A 23,163-nucleotide genomic window follows, 5' to 3' on the forward strand; every position below is an offset into this window, starting at 1 on the left:
ACTGTTTTTCCCTAAAAAAAAAAGTCAGCTGCAGTCAGATTTCACTTCTCACTTTCGCTTTTCACTGTATATTGACTTTATTCTAATTCTTACTTTAGGTTAGGTTATTTTGAATTCGGTACTTGTTAATTGATTTTAAGTCTTAGAACATAAGAACATAAGAAGAACTTAAGAAAGTGTCCAATCGAGAGGAAGCCATTCGCCCCATTGTGCTCGTTTGGTGTCCATTAATAACTAAGTGATCCTAGGATCCTATCCAGTCTATTTTTAAATGTTCCCAAATTGTCGCTTCAACCACATCGCTGGGGAGTTTGTTCAGATTGTGACGCCTCTCTGTGTGAAGAAGTGTCTCCTGTTTTCTGTCTTGAATGCCTTGAAGGCTTTGTAATGATTGATGTCAATTTTGATAGTATTTATTTATTTTAATTTGTTCATTTGAAATTGGAATACCTACTGGAAAGATTAACACTATAAACTAACTAATCTATGGCAATAAAAATGCAAATACTGGGGCAAAATGGCTACGACAAAGAGAACAATAAGAGCAGAGCAGAAAAGGTTATCTATAACTTTATAAGTGTGAATACTGGTAATTTCACAGGCATGCAGAGTTTAACATCCAGTCCATACCGTGACAAGGGAATGTCAGAAAAGTATTAGAAAACTTCTAACTTTGAAGACCTCATGTAACACAATGACTAACACCTAAACATATAGACGGGTGACAAATTCAAGGAAAAACCTGAATAGATGAGTAGAGGAACATAACGAATGCAGATGCCTCCAAACAGGTGTACTGCATGATACAATTAAGCAATTAACATCCTATCATGCTCTGTGGCATGTATACAAATGCTGAGCAGGCCCAGCTGACCTTGATTTTGGATCAAGATGGCAAGAGGAAAGGACTTTGAAAGAGGGGTCATTATTGGGGCGCCATAGGCACTGGTCTACAGAGATGTGGAAAAAAGTGATCTGGTCAGATGAGTGAGGGAATATCTTTTGGAAGAATGGTGTTCATCCCTCCAGTAGAGTTCAGAGACTCGTAGAATCTGTGCCAAGAGCATTGAAGCCGTTCTGGTGGCTCGTGGTTCCCAACACCTTACTGAGACACTTTATGTGGATTTTTCCTTTAATATGTCACCTGTCTGTATATCCTAAAGACATTGTGAAGAGGCTGTTGCGATGATTAATAATCTACCAGGAAGGGACTGGGACTCTTCTCCAAGGCTTCAGCTGCATGAAGCTGCTGTCCATGGCAACATGTGGAGGACGTTTCTTCTGACCATATAAAGAAGAGAATGAACTACTCCCAACAGGATTAAGACCACGATTTATGGTCAGACAGAATATAAATGCAACTTGTTCGACTCACACACACACACAAAAGATTAGCTGAGTATTTACCACAAAAAAAAGTTCAAGCACATTTCCAGAAGAACGTAATCACCCCTGGTAGATGTGGGCGGATTTCCTTGGCACTGGCTCTGGTTTGCATCCTCTGGTACCATGGTTAGAACAGATGGATTCCACAGTATACCAGAATAACCTACTTCAGCTAGAACAGAAGGCTCCCTCTGTTGAGAAGCTCAACTGGTCTCAAAAGGACTTTCCAACAGGAGAACAATCCGAAGCACACATCCAAGTTCATGACCAAAGGGTTAGAGGAGCGTAAAGTCAGTGTTGTTCAGTGATCAAAGAAATCGAGATTCTACACCCCCAAATGGTCCCCTAATTATGTGTGTAAGCATGCAGGTAAAGCAAAATAAGTTAATAGAACACAATACATTGATTTATTATATTATTTAATTTTTACTTTACAATTTTCACTCTCTCTTTGTTTGCCACTTAAAAACAATTTGCAACTGGAGTCACTTTTTTTTTTCTCTCCTCCAATGGATTTTCAAAAACAGCTGCTTTTTAACCCTGGCGCTCACTCAATACTATGCACAAGGCCTGGGTGAACCGTGGATGTGACATGCTGGATTCCCTCTCGCTTTAACACTTGAAACCCTTAAGACTTGGTCAGACCGTTTCTCTCCCAAGTGTGCAATCCCAGGCAATGCAAACTCCACCAGAGCAACGCTGTTGACCCCACAGAAGATGATATCATCTGCATTCCTGCTCCCGCCTACACAGCGCGTAGTAAGCACTTTTATTCATTAAAATTCAGCTGTGGGCAGAACGCGTTGCCATGGCACCGACTGACTCACTGCTGCAAAAGCGGGCGTGAAATGGACGCTTTCGGATTCAAACAAAGGTCTCTGAAGCCAAGAGCATCAAGATGATGTGCGCTCCAATATGCGCCCGTTACGTTACGGAGATATTTGGGGGGTTTTTATATTTAAGGACACACAACAACACCTGCCAGCAGTAGCCCGGGCGAGTAATGGACGTGAGGACACGGGTACCTGTTTTCACTTTCTGATACGTTTCGTGCGCCAGGTTGGACAGAACAAACGAGCCTTGTTTGTTGTGGTTGGACTCTGGTGATTAGCCGCAGCAGAGGAATGCAAATGCGCGGAGGATTAACCGAGCTGAGGCGCTGAACGATGCGAGCGCGGCGCACAATGCAGCCCGTGCAGTCCCGCGCCTGTGCTTTGTTGCAGACCAGGTGTCCTCGCGCTGCCCGGGGATTTCACACGCGCCCGTGAGCGTCCGCCTCGAGCCGCGCCGGGGTGCCTCGCGCTCATCTCTGTCTCTCTGTCTCTCTGTCTGTCTGTCTGTCTGTCTGTCTGTCTCTCTCTCTCTCTCTCTCTCTCTCTCTCTCTCTCTGTCTGTCTGTCTGTCTCTCTCTGTCTGTCTGTCTGTCTCTCTCTCTCTCTCTCTCTCTCTGTCTGTCTGTCTCTCTCTCTCTCTCTCTCTCTCTCTCTCTCTCTCTCTCGCTGCCGTGCGGCGATGACTCCCTGGCCGCGCAGAGCCCCTCACGCCCTGCAGAAGATGGTCTGTGCGCTATGCTTCACGGTCATGGTCAGCGCCGGGGATGCGGGTAAGCCTTCTTTCGCCCGTTCCTATGCTCGGCTGCCGGGGATGTGCCGCTGGCATTATGAGCGCAGGAGGTGCTGTGCCGTGACTGCCGCCGCCGTAGCGCTTGGCGTTTCAAAGACCTGGGGAGAACGAGCGGCGGCTTTGAACTTGACCGTGCAAGAAACGCCACGACGGCAAACGAGCCCCGCGCTTTTCAGTGAAACCGAGCTGTTCCGATAAGGTGCTGGAAATGTCACCCGAAATTGCTTTCGCACTGGCTGAGAGGGCAGTGAAAGTAAGAGGCAGTATTTCCAGGAGCCCGGCTCAGTTCTTGCAAGAGTTCCGCACAGCTGCGTGGTTTATCTTGCGATTATCAGATTCGTTGTTAATTAATTCGCATCTTTAATTAATTAGAGCCCTGTCTTTGGGTCTAGACTGCTGTAAACGTGCTGACAGCTCTTCTCTGACTCCCCCTGACTCCTTTTGAATGTTTTATTGCCTTGCTTGGCAGGATACCAGGATGATGATAAGTGAAATGCATTAATATGAAGACATGTGAATATGTTTCTTGTTATGGTGACGTAATTCAAGGGAGAATCACCATAATTTGCTGAGTCACCCAAATGCAAAACATGCAATACTGAAATGCAGACGTTGCTTTAAATAGTGGTATTGACTTGTTCCCCTTCTTTTCAAAATATATAGTCTATATATAACTTGATATATTTTTAGATGTGTTTTGAAGTCATGGATCAATACCTCTTCCGGCCACATTACGACAGAGATGGTTTAAAAGGTTACTTAAACAATGTGTATTTATCATATTAATAATAATAATAATAATATTATATGGTCACCATTTGTGTCCAGTCTTCTTCCATCTACTCAAAGCTAACTGTCAAATACTGTTTTTGATTTACAATGATTTACAGGTGATGGACAGGTGGGTTGAAGTTTTGATCTAACTATTCAGTCAATGCCTCATTAAATAAAAATAAATAAAAAACAGTTGGAACAGTTATTTAGGGGGAAAATACATATGGTGCAGCCTATGGTAATATCTGCCTCAAAAAATAATCAAATAATCAAAGGCTGTGCTATGAAGACATAATAGTATGTTTAGACTAAGATTTGAGAATCAGTAATAATACAAAGTTACAAACAAAACCTCCAAAAACCCTGCCCTGTAATCACTGTCCTTGTCGAGGGGACATTGTGTTTCTGAGGGAGTGATACACTATATTTTCATGACAGATTTCACTCGGGAATCATGTTGCTTATTTCTGTACAAAACAGATTATCATTATGATTATCATGGTAATGAATGGAACACTGTTTCCATTTTAGAATAGTTTTTGTTTCTTGTTTTCCAGATTGATCTCTTTGTGGTTTTCAGGTAACCCTTTGCCAGATTATCAGAAATGATACTGTATCGATATTAATCAGTGGAATCAAGTGTGTTTTCAGTATCTTTGACGTACAGTAAGTCTCGCTAATGATGTTTTTTATTTGTCTTTCTTTCTTTCATTCTCTTTCTCAGTTGCCGAAAACTGCAGATCATCCTACATAACCAACTGTACAGAGTGTTTGTATCATGGACCAGACTGTGGGTGGTGTTTTCAAGAGGTAAAACCCTTTATTGTGGCTTATCAGTGAAGTTATAATATTTATGGTCGAGGATACTGTAAAGCATTTCTGGGAAACAAAATCATTATTGGAAGATGGAGGCTCTGCTCAAAACCTTGTGCTGTATTTTGTTAGGCCTCTTCTTCCAAAACAGCTATAATTATGTTATTGTTTTTACTCCAGTGCCTAAATATAAAGCTAGACCAAACTACTGTCTGCTCACATAAAACTGAAACTGAAGATGAGTATAGACAAAGGTAGGCCTTGAGGACAGTAAGAAAGGGCATGTGTGGGTTTGGTCCTGTGTTCGGTAATGAGGGATTTTCCAGCTTTCAGAACCATGCTTGAGTAGCTAAAAGAAATGTGGGGGCAGCTTTGAAAGAAATGAAGTGAATAATTAGAGAGAGAGCACAATGCCAGGTTGAGTTGGGTCCAGTTTCCATTCTGTGAGCGGACCAGGGCGGCTCTCAGTCCGTGTGCGTTGTTTGAACACATCAACACTTTGCAACAGGCTTTTGTTTCGCTCTTTAATTTGTCTGACGTTGTGGTTGTTGCCCTGTTATTGTATTTTACTTGTATATGTTTTACTTAATTTTAAATCCGATATCTTAAACACTTCTGCATGTATAGTTCAAACAGGAAGTTGTAAAACGTGGACCTGGTTGGAAAGCTCAGGATGGATCTGTTTAGTTCCCAACTTATGTATATATATTTAGTTTGATGGGAGCTGTAGCTTACTGTGGATTAATGACCACAGCCTGTGTTTTTACACTGGCGATGAGGGGAGAAGCTGTCCCCAGAGATCGTGTCTGATGATCTTCCACTCATCGCATCGCTTAATGTCTGCAGTCCCAGCTGTCATGCTAGGCAAGCCCTCTCCCGTCACATCATTTCTGATATTTTATGATGACTGCACTTCTGGAGCCCCCTATCAGCTCCTTGTAACTGTGTGTCCAGCTTGAAGTTTGTTCCCAATTCTTCCAACAGTAGTTTAAAGTATGTTGGTTGGGGGGGAGGTAATTCAGCATCATATAAATGTCCTCTTGCTGAACCAACGATCCCCTACACTCAGATAATCATGCCTGTTGTAAACACTGTACAAAGAAATGAGTAAATAACAACTCAAACTTGTATTGCTATAACATATACTTCATTTAATCCATTTTTAATAGGGTTTTCTGGAGGGATCGCCCGTGAATGAAAGATGTGACCTTGTTTCTAAACTAATTAAGAAAGGCTGTCCAATGGATCTGATCGAGCATCCTAGGGTAAAGGTAGAAATCGATGACAATGCATCGAGCACACAGGTGACCCCAGCGGACGTGACTGTGGACTTGCGGCCGGGTGAGTGTGTGTTTCAATCCTTTACACATTCAATTTTTGCACTCCATTGTTCGAGTTCAAAGGTTTTTACTGTGTTAACATGAAGATCAAACAATGCGTTTACTCGAGAGCTTTCTCTGCATGTAAACCTAGTGTAAAAGTCAGTAAGATGTGCTTCTGCCATCGTATTGAAACTCTATGGATTAGCAGTATAATGGGAACAGCGCTACTTAAAGCTAGTGCATATGAACTGTTTTTCTGTTGATTATTTTGCAGGCAGTGAAGCGAGCTTTATTCTACGAGTCGAGCAGCTGCAGAGGTACCCAGTGGACATGTACTATTTAGTGGATGTATCGGCGTCGATGCAGGAGACGTTGGATAAACTGAAGACAGTGGGGATTGCTCTGTCTCAGAGAATGAAGGAGTATTCCAGCGACTTCAGAGTCGGATTTGGGTCCTTTGTGGACAAACCAGTCTCGCCTTACATTAATGTCCACCCTTCAAAAATCGAAAATCCCTGTAGGTGAGTCTTCAGAACCTTTACTGCAGACATTTTACAATATTTTGGAGTCGGCTGCAGACGTTAATATCCAAAGGTGCTAAACTGAAACATCGCTGTCCTTTCCTCCCCCGATGCCACACGGCACAGTGATTATGACATACAGTGCAGGCCGGCGCACGGGTTCATCCACGTGCTGTCCCTCACAGAGAACATCACCGAGTTCACCAGGGTAGTGCGGCAGCAGCGAATCTCGGGTAACATGGACACGCCCGAGGGGGGTTTTGATGCCATGCTGCAGGCGGCGGTTTGCAAGGTAAATCATCTTTATGAGCAACATTAGAGATAGCATGGTGAGATTGAGAATATTGTCCATCTCTTATAAATGCGTATGAACCCTCCCAACCCATTTATTTATTCTACTACTACTGCTGTGTGTCCCTAATCCAAGACTGTCCTTAGCTGGGCGTCTACTTAGTGTTATAGGTATAATGTTTTGACCCAGAAATGTCTGCATGTTTCCATCTTTGCCATGTGTTCTGCTCTGACGTCGTCACTCTTTAATGATCTAAAAAAAACGAAAGACTATGGTTTCCTGTTTAATATACCCCTCGTGCTGAATTTAGTGTGTGTGTGTGAAAGGTCGGGTGGTGGCTCATAAAAAATAAAGCGTAGAGTATATTGAAGAACAGTAACCACTTAGACGATACTTCACATACCTTTAGCTTGTATTGTTTTTGATTTATTTTGACAGATGTTGCATGAACCATTTCTGTCTGCCTCCATGTGAACACATACATATATTCATACCATATGTACATTAAGTTCATGCGTTTAAAATCGGTTTGGATTGGATTCAAAAACGGAGCAAAATTCCGAGATGTTTCTCAGTTGTGTTGGGATTCTTCCTGTGGTCTGATAAATCTCACAACTGTTGCAGCTTTTTTCACGTCCTTGAAATGCTGGGTCTTGAGATAATGACAAATGCTGGGAAGATGTGGGTTTGAGTCAGGGACGCGATGTGCCCATACATTCCTGGCCATCGGATGTGGGAATATTTACTAGTCTGCACACATTCGTGCATTTATGAATATGATGAACACAGGGACTGTGACGCGGCAGTTTGCACACGGATGTGAAGCTGTGGGTTCAGAAACTCTCTGCTTTCAGTTTGGGACATAATTAATTACACGGGACACAGGGTTATTGTTTTGTCTTATGCAGGCTGGGATTAACAACATGAATGTAACTGGATTTCCGTGAATGGGTGTAAATTAGGAGCAGGGGGGACATAACCAATATAATGTGTAACAGCATATCAGTGAGTGAGTCAGACAGAACAAACCTGTACAAACTACAACACATAAAGACAAAGGAAACTTGTCTAAAGCTGACGTTCTTCTGAGTTTTCTTGTGACATTTTACTGTACTTGAAGAATAGAATTGGTAACTGTTTGAGGCATTTGTCTGCCGAGAAACTCTATTAGGAATTGACAGCTGACCCAGTCCTGTTTTGTCTGAATGCACAATTTGACTAAATACCCCATCACTGTACGCAGGAGCACATAGGCTGGCGTCAGGAGGCCAAACACCTGCTCCTCGTGATGACAGACCAGCCGTCTCATCTGGCTCTCGACAGCAAGCTGGCTGGGATTGTGATTCCACACGATGGCAACTGTCATCTGGAAAATAACCTCTACACCAAAACTGCTACGATGGTCAGTGTTTCATTTATCATTAACAATCTGTCACTGTTAAATAAGTGTGAGTGTGTTATTGTGATGTGTGTAGCGTAATAACTATAGATGTATATATATTTTCAGTTTGTTTCAACCCAGGGAAACCCTCAAAGAATTCAGTTGCTTGAACTGAGTGGATCTCAATGGGGCCAAAACATTTACACACTCCCACGCCATTAACATGGTCCAGTCAGCTGAATTTATTAGTTTTCTGGGCTGAATCACTGTTGAGAACAAGTGTAAAGTACTTCCTGCACTGATTTTCTCCTGGGTGGCTATGTGCGGAGTTCTGCAGATTAATCTTGAAGTCTTGCAAAATCTAGGACAGCTCTGCATTTTCAACAACCCTAGTAGGGTTGGGCATGGACCATGGAGTCCTTTAAAATGCTTTTGCTTGCAGAGGCCAAGGAAAGCTTCAGTCCGCCTCAAGTAGTCTTTTGCCTGGTGATATCCTCTCAGGAGAGATGAGGGATGTCAGAGGAATAGTCGAGTGATATCTGACCTGCACATCGACACTCTGAATTTACTTGGGGTCCGCTGACTGTTTTTAGTTTCCTGTGTATATCTTATCATAAGAGGCTTAAATAAGTCTTTGTACACCAGATGCAAAAAGGACCAAAAAATCTGGATGGATTACCAAAATATGCCATAAAAATCTTTAAAAGTTGATAAAGTTGGTTGAAAACCTCATCGGAAGAACTTGGAACTTGGAACACAGTCATGATTCCATCCGGTTTTTGTAAGCTGGGTGGATAGCATGAATATGGAAAGACTATAATAAATGGTCACCCTCTTTGTTGACGTAAATGTTTTTTTTTTATATTTTAGGAGCATCCATCTGTCGGACAACTGGCTGAAAAACTATTGGAAAATAGTATTTATTCAATATTTGCTGTGGAGCAACTTCAATATAAGTGGTATGAGGTAATTTATTTAATGTAAACACTGAATATATTGAGTTAAAATAAGCTCTGTGTGGTTTATGCTGAAGAACGTGCTCTTGTTTCTTTCACAATAGGACCTCATTCCCTTGATGCCAGGTACTTTTGTGGGAAAACTTCTGCCAAAAGCATCAAATCTCAAGGAACTAGTTGTTGAAGCTTACAAGGTAGGTGAAAAGAACAACATGGTGTGAATATGGATGTAAAACTGTGTAAGGGAGGCATCAGTTAGTAATTGTTGTTTCTCCACTTTGATTATCTAGTGTAAACAATCTAAATATGAAATGCAGTAACTGATGATTAATAGTTCACTGTATTTATTGTTTAAGCATTGCGAAATACAGCTAACTGGCCAAAGAAATCTGTAAACTGCTCATGGACATAATCTTGCTTCAGGCACAAAAAGCTATTGTTCCCAGTTCAGAATCTGCAAAATTCCCACAACGCTATTGACACAATAAATGTATTATCAAGGCTTCTGACTCAGTACAGTCTAATACCGAATCCTAATCAGGCTGGTAAACAAAGCTTTTACTTTTAGGCCTTGTTTTTCTTTGTAAGCCTGCGTTCAAAGAGTTTTTGTTTTTAACAACTCTGTATTTATTGTGACTTTTACAGAGACTTCTTTCTGATGTAGAAATACAGATCTTGGTCCAAAGCCAGGTGCCTAAATTTGATGTCCGCATCACAGCGATCTGTCCTGGAGGTTCCCAGTTGCCTGGTCAGAACAAATGCAGTAATGTGAGACCAAATGAAACTGTAAGCTCTTTTTTTATTTTATTTAAGAGCTACATCAGACGGAGCTCAAATGCATTTTAAAAGTGTCAGTTTATTATTATGACTGCAAGCAATGAATGGGGTTTAACCTTATTGGAGCTAATGTAATTAATTTGGGCTCTTTATTAAATACACAACTGACTGTTTTTCTACATTTATAGTGAGTCAGGATCAGTCATTATGAAGTGAATGCAGTAGGTATTTTGTGAAGTAAGGTACATGATGTCTGAATTGTATGCTTGTGACAAAAGCAATAGCACATTCACAAAGTCAAGAGGTCTGCTTGCTGCCAAGAGCTTGTCCTGACCTTGGAGACTGAAAGAAGCCAGTGTGCAGCGAGAGAGACCAGTCTGTTCAGAAGATAATGAAAGTGGGCCATAAATGGAAATCTCCTGTCTGCTTTATCATTGTGATTGTGATTGTTTTAACCATTTTGATTTAGGTTCTCTTCAATATCACAATTGGAATGAGAGAGTGTCACAATGACGGAGGAGAAACTCTCCTGGTAATGAAGCCCATTGGGTTCAATGAAACCACCACAGTGCGAGTGAGGGGCACGTGCTCGTGTCAGTGTTTGGACCCCAGGGAGCCGGCGTCGGGAAGGTGCTTTGGTGAGAGCGGCCCTTGGGACTGTGGAGGCTCACGTCCAGGGCCCTGCCCGTGCGCCGGCGAAGGGAACGAGACCGACGTCACTCCAGACTGCCAGCGAGACGATGCGCAGCCGGCCTGCAGTGGCCGAGGCATCTGTCTGTGCGGGAGATGTGTGTGCGACCGAATCAGCGTCGGAACCGTACACGGACAATACTGCGAGATCGATGACTTCTCTTGCCCCTATCACCGGGGGCTTCTGTGTGGCGGTAAGGGCGAAATCTCTGTACAGAGATACCTGGAATTTCAATTAAGGGATTCTATATTCACAGTACAGACGCATATTTTTTTTTTTTTTTTTTGTCAGACCAGGAACAAACAGATTTAAAAACCTAAGACCCAACAGCAACAAAAAGAAAAGCAATATTTATAGGCGATCACTACTATTTATCTTTTACTACATATGGTCAAACAAAATAGGGTTCTGTAAATTATTAAATGTATAAGAATATTATCAGACATGTATGTAGATCTTAAAGATGTCATGGATCAGAATGTGAACACGGGCCCATCAGTTGAAAGACTTTTGTTCTGTTCTTTATCCATTTTCTCTCCCAGGGCGGGGCCAGTGTGTCTTGGGAGAGTGCCGGTGTGCCAGCGGGTGGGGGGGGGAGAGCTGTGCCTGCTCCACGTCCATCGAGCCGTGCTTGGCGTCCGACTCGCAGGTCTGCGGCGGGAGAGGGAAGTGCGTCTGTGGGCGCTGCCAGTGCGACGACCCAAGACGCTCGGGCCAGTTCTGTGAGACGTGTCCCATGTGCAACAGCCCGTGTGAAATGAACTGGTAACCTCCCCTCTATCTTCATATGTGTGTCCTTGTGTGTGTTTGTGTATAGGGAGAGAGTAAGAGGAGGCTTGCTTGTTCATTGTATGTAGTTTGAAGCTGATATTGTTTACGTGGGGTTTGCCACAATATATTTCAGACTGAGTATCGTATACCTGGGTTGAATGTGCCGTAATAAATTAAACTGTTACACTTACTTTCATGGTGCTTGTCTCGCATAAGTTTTAATGCACTGCACTATTGTTTTGTTCCCGTTTTCAGGAAGTGTGTGCAGTGCCACTTGTCCAATGAGTTTTCTGAAGCTACTCAGTGCAATACAACCTGTTCCCCATTGGTGCATTATGTTGACGAAATCTCTGGTATGTGTGTTGTAATCCTTTTTTGCTTTGTGTTTCCATTACAAAGAAAGTTTTGTTTGTGGGAGCATTACCAGTACAGTTATTCTCTATTGCTGTTGCACCAAAAGCTACTGCAAAAACATCTCCCAGTCCCACAGTAATTCTGTTTTCAATTATGCCTCGTTTACTGTTATGCAGCAGTAAAATATAATTGAGAAGTATGTAACGCTCTGTTTCTGATTATATGAAACCACTTGGATTACAATAAAGAGAAGACTTCTGACTGCCAGTGCTGTAGGCCATAGCCAGTCCTGTTTGAATTGGGTCTCGTGAGGCTGACGGACAGTTATGGTGGAATGACTTTTTTTTTTTTTCCACTTTCCTCCGAATAGAGTCAAGACGAGAAACTGCAAAATATTGTCTTTATCCCACTACTGACCGGTGCCATTATAAATTCCAAATGGATTCTGTGTTCGGTGGGAAACAGATCCATATCATCAGATATCCAGGTGAGAAGAACAGCTTCCTTTCGCTTGTATGCTTTGTGTTGGGTTATAAGACTTTTATTTGAACTGAGGATGGGTTCATAAACTGTCACTACTCAACTTCTCTTAAAATGGCAGTCTGACCAACTAGGGGGACTTTCAGTTCTGCTGTAATTAATTCTTCGTGTTTTCTCTGGCGGGACTGTGATTTGCAGGCATTGCATCGTCAGATTAGGGATAATTCCCTTCCTTCCTCTGTATTAACCTTTGTTGTCCCCTAAGGGTGATGTTAACTGCAATTGAATTTCCCATGAATATAGTCTGCAGTGGATTGGGCCTGTTATTATTTTTGGAAGGAATTAGAAATAGGTCTGTTTATTTGGGATTTACACCAGTGTCGCATGTTTAAACTTGAATGCAGCACATACATTGTCTTATTTTACACTATTTCTCATTCTATTACTTTGTGTCTTGAAAAATGTCCAGCACAGGACAAAGGACAGCTTTTACAAATGTTTTTTTTTTTTTTTTTTTTTAAAGGTCTTGTTGAAATGTACAGTGAAGCTGAATTGATAGTTTTCCATCCTTCAACAATTATAGCTGTTTCATGGCCGTTGCCTGCAAATTGATTAGTTTTCTGAACGGTGGATTATAGATTATTTCATGCTTGCTTCAGATTTCAGTCACATTGCGCTTCACGGCTGCGATACGGCCGTTTGGGTGTAGCGATTTACTCTGCAAGGTTGGCTTTGGGCCTAGATCATCCCTCTTCCTCGCTGCTGTCCCCCGCTGCTGCCCCGGCTCTTCTGCAGCATTCCTCTCCTCCAAACAACACAACGAGACTCTTCTCATCCAAAACTTGCTTGCCAGATTTCCATAACAAACTGGCAAGGAAACCAGCTCTTCCGGTGTGCTTTTTCAGCAGCTCTGTTCCTCTGGATTTCCTCGGGACTCTTCTGCTGAAAGTCAAGGGTTTGTTTTAAGTAAATTTGAGAAAATCAGCATTCATCCACTTAAATTTTAAAACAAAACATAAAATCTGTTTCAGGTCCTTCTCCAGTGTTCAGCCTGTGTGTTGTAACATTTTGGGGACTGGTCTTGCCATATAGACTTACTTGTTGACGTAAACAAAAAATCAATTGAGACGCCTCACTCGAAACTTGAACCTGACACTGTCTGTGTGTTTCTCTCGTTACAGAGTGCCTATCTGAGCAGCGCTACTTCCCGACCTTCTTTGCGATTTTCCTTCTCACTGTTTTCCTCGGACTCACAATGACCGTCGTTCTGAAATGCGTTTTGCTCCAAAGGGGACAAAGGCAAAACAAGACCATGGCAGCTGTGTATGACATCACTACTAAGGTACTTTTTTGTGAACTACATGACTGTAGGGAATGGAGTTTGTACCTCCTGTAGAAGAAGTTCCTCTGTAAACATTGCGTTTCCTCTCCACACAGGACATGTCATACTTTCCAACGGCAAACGAGAAGACCATCACCTACAGACGAGACATGTCGGCCGAGATGCACATCACAAAGTGCCTCTGAACGCAGTCTGGGGAAGAGCAGCGGACGATGCGAGCGAAAGGAACAGGGGCCTGATGATTTAAATCTTCTGAGGTTTCACACTGGTAGTTTTCAGTTGTATTTTGTGTTCTTTGTCAGATTAATGATTGTGTGCTTTATCTATAGCAGGCAACGTAGAGAGGTTTCTTTAGCTGCTGTTGTGCTTTTCATTTCATTTGTGAAGAACAATGATCTCCCAGTGCTTTCCAGGCCAGACATCCATCTTCTGTAGAAGCATTCATCATCTAACTGCCTTCATTAATAAGGCAACTAAATACTTAGCTGATTAGCTATTCATATACACTCACCTAAAGGATTATTAGGAACACCATACTAATACTGTGTTTGACCCCCTTTCGCCTTCAGAACTGCCTTAATTCTACGTGGCATTGATTTAACAAGGTGCTGAAAGCATTCTTTAGAAATGTTGGCCCATATTGATAGGATAGCATCTTGCAGTTGATGGAGATTTGTGGGATGCACATCCAGGGCACGAAGCTCCTGTTCCACCACATCCCAAAGATGCTCTATTGGGTTGAGATCTGGTGACTGTGGGGGCCAGTTTAGTACAGTGAACTCATTGTCATGTTCAAGAAACCAATTTGAAATGATTCGACCTTTGTGACATGGTGCATTATCCTGCTGGAAGTTGCCATCAGAGGATGGGTACATGGTGGTCATAAAGGGATGGACATGGTCAGAAACAATGCTCAGGTAGGCCGTGGCATTTAAACGATGCCCAATTGGCACTAAGGGGCCTAAAGTGTGCCAAGAAAACATCCCCCACACCATTACACCACCACCACCAGCCTGCACAGTGGTAACAAGGCATGATGGATCCATGTTCTCATTCTGTTTACGCCAAATTCTGACTCTACCATCTGAATGTCTCAACAGAAATCGAGACTCATCAGACCAGGCAACATTTTTCTAGTCTTCAACTGTCCAATTTTGGTGAGCTTGTGCAAATTGTAGCCTCTTTTTCCTATTTGTAGTGGAGATGAGTGGTACCCGGTGGGGTCTTCTGCTGTTGTAGCCCATCCGCCTCAAGGTTGTACGTGTTGTGGCTTCACAAATGCTTTGCTGCATACCTCAGTTGTAACGAGTGGTTATTTCAGTCAAAGTTGCTCTTCTATCAGCTTGAATCAGTCGGCCCATTCTCCTCTGACCTCTAGCATCAACAAGGCATTTTCGCCCACAGGACTGCCGCATACTGGATGTTTTTCCCTTTTCACACCATTCTTTGTAAACCCTAGAAATGGTTGTGCGTGAAAATCCCAGTAACTGAACAGATTGTGAAATACTCAGACCGGCCCGTCTGGCACCAACAACCATGCCACGCTTAAAATTGCTTAAATCACCTTTCCTTCCCATTCAGACATTCAGTTTGGAGTTCAGGAGATTGTCTTGACCAGGACCACACCCCTAAATGCATTGAAGCAACTGCCATGTGATTGGTTGGTTAGATAATTGCATTAATGAGAAATTGAACAGGTGTTCCTAATAATCCTTTAGGTGAGTGTATATTGTATATATACTGTGTGTGCGTGTGTATATAAATAAGGCAAGTTTCTCACCCTGTTCATCCTAGAGTAACGACATGGGACTTATACGTATATGTACACACTAAACATCTTTGAATATGACAGTGGGTGTGTATGTATAATACACACATTTATTTATTACAAAAAAATAATAACTAACTGGATTATTTGAACACTTCCACTCCGAGTGAACCTAACCTTTACAGTAACTCCAATAATCTCAAATAGGAACCCAGTGCTTAAGGGCTGCTAAAGCCTTTTTTTGGCTTAATGGAGGGTGACTATCACTTATTGGGTGCTGAGTCTCAGACTGGCGGGTCGGTAAAAGTTCTGAATTTAATCTGGTTCTTAATATTATATTACACTTGTTTACACCTAAACGGTACAGATTCTTTAACACTGAAAGTTCCGGAATCCTCAAATCCAATATCACTCCTGTAACCTTTGCCATCAGTCGTTCTAATGCCATAAGTGCGTTGATGTGTAAGTGTACTTTTTTGTGTTTTATTTATTCTGTCAGGTGTGTGTTGGCCACGTGGCTTTCATGTGTGGAGGAAAGGTACTGCTTGCAGTTGTAAGGCCTTTAAGTTTATGTTCTTTCAATTCATATGGTAATGTTAAAGCACACTCCCAGACCGTAGACGTACATTGTAGAAAATGTTAAATCAAGGATGTTTCCACTTCAGGTCTGCAAGCATTTGTTCGAAATTCTGATATAGACTAGGTGCCAAAAACAATTGATTTTAAACATTTTGTAATTCCATGTAAATAAATCCAAAGAGATAAACCTGTTAAGAGAAAAAGTCAAGCATTTATTGCCTTTAGCCGTACAAGACTCTTACTGCAGGTGAAGACTAGGCGAGCGCTGGTGTGTGACAGGTGTTCCGCAATGGGGTGACAGAAGCAACCTAATGCTGTCCTCTAGTGGACAAACAAGTTTATCAGAATGGAGTTCATGTAAAAAAATAACTAACCTATACCTTCAAACTCCTTGTAGAATATTAGTTGTGGAAATGGCTGAAATGAATGGTGTGCAGTCACGAATTGCACACGTGTGGTTGCATTGTGCATTACTACTGTCTTGAAACTGGAATGCGTTGCTCCAGAAAACCGAGTCCAGTACATCCCTCTTATTCTGATGGGGGGGGGGGTCTCTCTAGAAGCACACTACTGTGGGGGCAGTTAATCACGTGCCAGTAACCCCTCTGCGACGCCGGGCACCTGCTGGACTAGGTGTCTCTGCAATAACAAATGTGCTTTCAATGTTGGCGCCCAGTCTTTCTGTTTGCATCCCAGCACTGCGGGAGGGTACCAAGGGGAAAAGGGGCCGATTTAACAGTTTGAGGTGTTGTCCTGTGGGGATGATTGGGGATGTTTTTGTTTTTGTACTCGCTGCTAGATTATACTTGTAGTTTTTAACACTAAGGTATTTATTTAGAAATGACAATTTAGTTTTATTTTTCTAAGTCAAACATATTTAATTTATATTTCTAGAATATTTAACTGTTAGACTTTTAATAAAATGTTTTATTTATCTAGTTCGAAGAATCAAATTGTTGCCATTAGCTGCTTTATTGTAGTTTCTAATCTACAGATGACACGTGTTTGAAGGAGCATTAAATCATTAACTTTCACAAGTTATCTTTGTTCAGTCATTCAAAGCAATTTCATTGTGGGGCATTAGTCTGTAACAAATGCACTGTTTTTAGGTTTTTCTTTTTCTATTATCACTGTAAGATTAATGTTCTGTAACTCCTTAGAAAACACTCATTAAAGGCGACGTGTTCCTGTGTTTTAGATGTCTTTGTGTGGTCTTGAATGCTTAGTGTGAACCTCAGACATGCCTCACAGCACTGCAGCAAACACAACAGCTATAAACAGTCAACAGGACAGCAGCCAATAACAATATATGGTACCATTTGCAGATCTTTTTTTTTTGCCTTTTCAATATTATGAAGATGCATCTTGTACAATATTTTGCAGACTCTGCTTTCTGGCTTAGTTCTGCTGTTGTGCGGTTTTATAAATATGTTTGCAGAGTGTCAGGCAGTATTTTAAGTGTAGATAGTTGCAGAGTAAGACAGCTGAGTTAGCTCAACTTCATTCACACGCCGGTGAGGGGAGGTGGGGGGTCCTTTGAGGACTTTAAGATGGATTTTTTTCAAAGAGCTGATGAAGTACAATGTGCTCTGATAAAATCACAAATACAAACAATATTGCAGACCACAGACACCAGCAAACATCATGGAGCCACGGCAAGTGCGTCAACAATGACCTCATCCGAGCCCGAATAACATACCTGTGGCTAACCCCTGTCATTTATTCCCAGGGCAATAGCACTTATGACTTAGAGAAAATGAAATCCGATGGGCCCAATCCCTCATGTCTGCACTGCTGTGTTTAATCTGGCAGTTTTGCGGACGGCTCTAATCAAATTGGGGTACAGTACTGTTTAAGCTTTCAGCCGCTCTCTGTGGAACAGCCAGTGTGGGAATATCAATTACATCTGCCTTCTCACTCAGTACAAACTTTGTGTTAATGAACAGAGCTTCCAGGAGACCTGATATGTTGTATTGTCGTTTTACAGGTTATTACAAGTAAGAGAACACAAATTAAATGTATATTGCAGTGAGCTTGTCAAGTTTCAGCAAAATGTTTTAGGCTTATAATCAGCTCTCCAGATACGTGGTCTACGCATGCCCTCTAGTGGAGTATTTGCATCATTACTGAAATGGGAGTAATGGAACCACCCAAAGACATGTTTAATTGCAACACACTGGATACACATGTAAATCACCCCCTTACCCCTTCTGAACATATAACACCGCCGTTAATGCACCTTTACACTCACACGTATCTGCTGCCCACTTTGAAACACGATCCGGTTTCCTTAAAATATCTACATATCCTTGCACTTTAAATTGCCTTAACTCTATCTGTATTATGTGTCACTTTTTTTTTCTTTACTCCACTAGTGACCCCTAAATTGCCCTGTATTTTGTATAATTATTATTATTAATAAGAGTGTATTTGTATTGCAAATTGGCAACAAATGTCGATTTACGGCCATCAATACACCGAACTGAAGGGCTGTGCAACGTGACGTGGTGGACCCGCTCGGCCCCGGGAAGGGCCACACTGCTCATTCAATAGGTCAGTCTTTATATATTCTCACTTTAATATCCAATTCAATATATAAAAACAACTATCGGTGTAACAGGTCGATTGTTTGTAGGAAATTGAAGTTTTGAGTCGATTTGTGCGTTATGTCTGGTAAATGTGTTACTGTTTCTTCATCAAACTCAAAGACGTCAAAGAGTTTAAAGGTAGTGCCGAAGTCACATTTCTCAATGTAGGCTCTTAGATTTAAATATTATAAATGTATATGGTATATTTTTATATAAGTTTATTTTTATGTGCTTTTGTTTTACAATTGATAATGTATTCAATAACATAACATGGCCTGTATGAGATGATTAAATATGTTAATATCTTAACAATAAATAGTATGAATTATGTTTCAATTGTGTTTGAGCCTACAGTACATGTCCCATATACAGACCGAGTGTACAAGGGAATACGTGGGGTGACATGTTTAGACTTGTTTAAATCCACCCCTGCCGCTTAATTAGTAAATTAGTAATCTCCAGGACCCCCACTGCCTACAGTGTAACAGTTTCATTAATTAAATTACATTTAATTCGTATACAGGCTATAGGCTACAAACTTAAAAACAAATATGTACGACAACATTATATATATATAATCACACACATCAAGTATTCAAAAGAGTACATTGTAACTGTAAGTGCTGTTGTTACATCACACGAGTCTATTGTAACATTAGGGACTGGGATTTGTTTTAAATGCTGCTTTTAAATTTACTCAACTCTTATAGGTTCTTCACACACACAGACACACAGTAAAACAACCAATCAAACATCAACCTAGTGCATACACACAGCAACCAATCACAACGAACAAAGGCTAGTAAGTGCTGTAAAAAACAGTGTCCAGTTCATGATGATGGACCAATATAATCATATATATTAACTGTGAATTATAACTAAGCCCCAGTATATTAGTACAGTACATATACAATACACTACTCAATTAATACAATTATTTAGTCCTAGCAATAAATTGTATTTTAAAACCGGGTGGGGAAAGTTGTGTTTGTGTGTGTGTGTGCGGGGAGTATTCTATTAATTATATAATATATACTGTTTCTTTTATCAGTGATACACTGATGGATTCCACAAATGAACATTGTGAAACACAGAAACCCAAATAATGGATCCTCCACTCTTTAATTGAAACATCTAAAGGTAAAAAGCAAAATGCCTAATAGTTTGCCAATATATCATTTGTAATATGGTAGTTTGTCTAATACCCATTTTTATTTGTACCATTGCATTATTATTTTCTTCCACTCACTGTATTGACACACAACATGACTTCAGCCCTGAAGGAGACAGGAAGTGAAGGCTATGCAATACAAATACAGCTGGACAGAGCTTTAACAGTACATCAGCAATAACACATTCCTTGGACAAATATCAATTACAGACAGTCAAGAAAAAAGCCTGTAGCTATAAAATCTAACCAAACATGTTTCCAAAAATCAAATTATAAATTGATTATAAGCATTTTTACCTATGGTGGTAACTATTGTGGTGTAATCTAGACCAGTGTTGGTGTGCCATTGGAAATCACAGATTAGAAAGACAAAAATAATAAATAAATATTTAATTAATAAGAAAATATGGGTCTGCATCAAGACAAAGTTAAGTTTTTCACTGAAAGCTATGTTTTATTTTATAATTCATGAAATGTAGTGCCTTGACCTATAACGGATTAGAAAACACTGATCCAGGGATTGTACTGTTTCTGTCCATCTCTAGTATACATCCGAGTCTTGTAGTAGTACCAACCAGCAGCCACGTTCAAATTTGCGTCCTGATAATGTAGGTAATGTAGTTAATGTAGGTACCTTAGCTGCTTTGTGCAGTCTGTTTGTCCTTGTTGTTGCCCTTAGCTTTGGGTGTGCATACCTTCACATACGTGGGATTATCCAGGTCTGTCCATATCTTTCAATACGTTGGTACTTACTGAGATTTCCATTAGACCCTGGTTTCCGAAGAAGCCATGTAAACAAGAGTGGGTGATAAAATGTAATTGTGCACACGCAACAGAAAGTGCCACGGGAAGATTACTAAAAGCTACAAGAGGCTTCTTCTTGAACCCCAGGTAATCGACCCTGGCCAGGCTGAGCACTGTGTTCTTCAACAGCACATTTACAAAGTTGGAAAGGTGGAGGCAGTCATCTAAACGCCCTTTCACTGTGGGAGCAATAATAGCCGGCCTCTCTCTCTCAGAGGCGGTGTGGGAGGGCACCAGCTGAGACACTGTTTCGGGTCGAGTCCGTGCAGGCAGGGCGCTGTTCTGCTCTTGGCCTCCTGCTTCTCCCGTCCTCAGATCTGTAGTTCACCTCTGCACACACTCCATTGAACACACACACCCATGAGTTCAAACTCTGCTCTCCACACCAGCCCTCACATAAGGCCTCCTGCCTGCCCCAGTGCTGCAGGCTGACAGCCAACAGAGAGGGGTTTATAGAGGTAAATATGTTACGTAATAGTGGAAGTGAGCTGTTGATTTTTCTTGTATCTGAGTGTGAGAGTGACATTTTTCCATCATGAACAACATTCTCTGTATTGACAGTTTTCTAAGAAACAAGACTCTGAGGCCTAGTTAAAACATGGGACGCACAGAGAGAACATTGAAAATGCACGGGTGGTGCTGCAGTATTTATTGAATTGTAATATTCGTCCCGTAAAGGTGGATTTATCTCTGAATCGTGGGTATTGGATGATCAATATTTCTCTGTCGTATCGAGCAGCAGTCAGGTCACAGAATGGTGCATTGGGGCCCCAGAATTCAAAACACAGATGTCAAGGGACAGTTAGGAGTCTTGCTTACAGCTGAGCTGAACACGTGCTGCTCAAAGATGTGGGGGTGTCTTTGTTTTCGTCTTTTTTTATGGCAGCAATTAGAGAACCATCTTGTGGCGTACGAGCATATGAATTGGGCTTTTTGAAATCGTAGTAGACCAAAGAGACCTGCATCATGTCAGGTATCCCCATTCACTTATTTTATGTATGTTATTCATTATATTTATTCGTCATTCAAGAAGTATGTGTAATTAAAGAGCTGCTTCTCCGGTTTTATTTCCACAAATTTACATTGTAATGTTTCTGAGGTTTTCACAATGTTTACATACAGCACAGGTACTTCACACTCAAGTCGTTTAATGATTAATTACATTGTCTTTAATGTCACATCACTAAAGTTGGATGATCTTACCTTGTTTTCTGCTATTTGTGTGTGTGTGAAAAAATTCAAACAAAACCTTAATCTGTATAATAAGGATGTGAAACCATTTGGACTGAGCATAAATTAAAAGTTCTATAATTAATGTAGCTTTCAAGACATAGGTCTGCTTGTATAGTCTCCATGTATCTGTGATGTTAGAGACTAAATGTAAAGACACACATCTGGCAAAAGGCAGCAACGTGCTAAAAGATTGTGTGGACAAGAACAGGAATCCCGGTCTAGTCAATTAAAAACAAACTCCTGGAACAAAATCTGTATGATGGAGGGACCAGCAGTGGGTTTACTGGGATACACAAACAGGAATGAGTCAATGATTAACCTATACATAGTCCAAATAATGTTACGGCTTGTTGATTGGCCAGGGCAGGTTTGTGACGTCCTGACCCTCTTCGCTGTGAGCTCTGGGTCAGTACGTTTCTGGCCTGTCAGTTTCAGTGGCCATGTATCCGAGCCCACAATAACTTTTATGCACTTTCTTATGTATTTCTGCTCCCTCATACTCTTGATTACATATGTATTTTTAGCACCCTAACGTTTCCCTGTAACTGCTCCTGTGCCCACACCACCCTGTAGCACATACTGGTGACACATCTCTATTATGTGTGAACTCATAATAGCACATTGTACAATCATTAGCACATTGTACTGGGATGGGTTCCTATTATATTTGTACTGCACTTTGCAATGGTTTAAAATGTTTTGTTGTGAAAACTGTCAGTAACCCTTTGGGCATGGGTGTCTGCTACTAAATAACTAACAATACTAATGATAGAAAACAGGCAGCAATGGCACAGATGAGGATTGCTGATGTAATTCATACAAGCGGTTTGCATTCTTAGCACAGGGAGTTATGTCCCTTTGCATAACAATTAGGGCATGGGAAAATACATTAAACAAAGGTGTGTGTGTGTGTGTGTGTATTTATAAATAGACTTTTCATTTGATTGTCATGTGTAATGGTAATTGATTAAAAGATATAACATTTGCAAGTGAATATATAGTAAATATAGTGTTTGTATAAATATATTTTTACATGTATATGTGTGAATAAAGTTTGAACACTGAATTTCAATAGTCCCCCGTCTCCTACACAACCTTAACAAATGTAACAAAATGATATTTTTACGAATATTCTATGGATTTCAGCATTAAAAAGCTGAGTATTAGGCATTTCAACATTTCCCCTTTCTATAGCCAATACAAACACAGGCATGTATAAAAGCAGTTGGTCATTAACCAGACCTGTAGTACTTTAGACCGGTCTTGAATGGACCGAATTTGAATGGTCTCGGTCTCGACCCTGTCTGGACTCGGTATAGAGCCAGACTGTACAAGATAGAGCCAGACAGCGGCTGCACTATGAAAACTCAGCATCTCACAATGAAAAACAAGTGTGTTAGAAAATAATTACAGCCATAATTACAGCCATAGCCATACTGCTACATACTTCCCCAGCTCTCCTCTCTTCTAGTCTAGATCACTTTTTAACTCAATCATTACATTCGGTACTTCAGTAATAAACGTGAAATTCGTAGCT

General features: G+C 41.1%; 1 protein-coding gene across 1 annotated transcript; it reads left to right on the plus strand.

The window, feature by feature from the left end:
• Positions 1 to 2,793: 2,793 nt before the first annotated feature.
• On the plus strand, positions 2,794 to 14,520 carry itgb8 (integrin, beta 8). The gene is made up of 15 exons (XM_066715568.1): positions 2,794 to 2,989; positions 4,508 to 4,593; positions 5,766 to 5,937; positions 6,193 to 6,439; positions 6,566 to 6,731; positions 7,975 to 8,133; positions 8,983 to 9,078; positions 9,173 to 9,262; positions 9,714 to 9,854; positions 10,315 to 10,729; positions 11,079 to 11,301; positions 11,563 to 11,660; positions 12,032 to 12,148; positions 13,323 to 13,483; positions 13,579 to 14,520. The coding sequence occupies exons 1-15, from the start codon at positions 2,899 to 2,901 to the stop codon at positions 13,666 to 13,668; spliced, it is 2,352 nt and encodes a 783-aa protein (XP_066571665.1). The 5' UTR covers positions 2,794 to 2,898; the 3' UTR covers positions 13,669 to 14,520.
• The last annotated feature ends 8,643 nt before the right edge of the window (positions 14,521 to 23,163 follow it).

Source organism: Amia ocellicauda, chromosome 10 (genome assembly GCF_036373705.1).
Source record: "Amia ocellicauda isolate fAmiCal2 chromosome 10, fAmiCal2.hap1, whole genome shotgun sequence".
NCBI lineage: Eukaryota > Metazoa > Chordata > Actinopteri > Amiiformes > Amiidae > Amia > Amia ocellicauda.

Coding starts and splice junctions, on each gene's coding strand:
- itgb8 (XM_066715568.1), top strand. CDS start 2,899: ATGACTCCCTGGCCGCGCAGAGCCCCTCACGCCCTGCAGAAGATGGTC. Junction 8,134..8,982: donor ACACCAAAACTGCTACGATG/GTCAGTGTTTCA, acceptor TTTATATTTTAG/GAGCATCCATCTGTCGGACA. Junction 9,263..9,713: donor TAGTTGTTGAAGCTTACAAG/GTAGGTGAAAAG, acceptor TGACTTTTACAG/AGACTTCTTTCTGATGTAGA.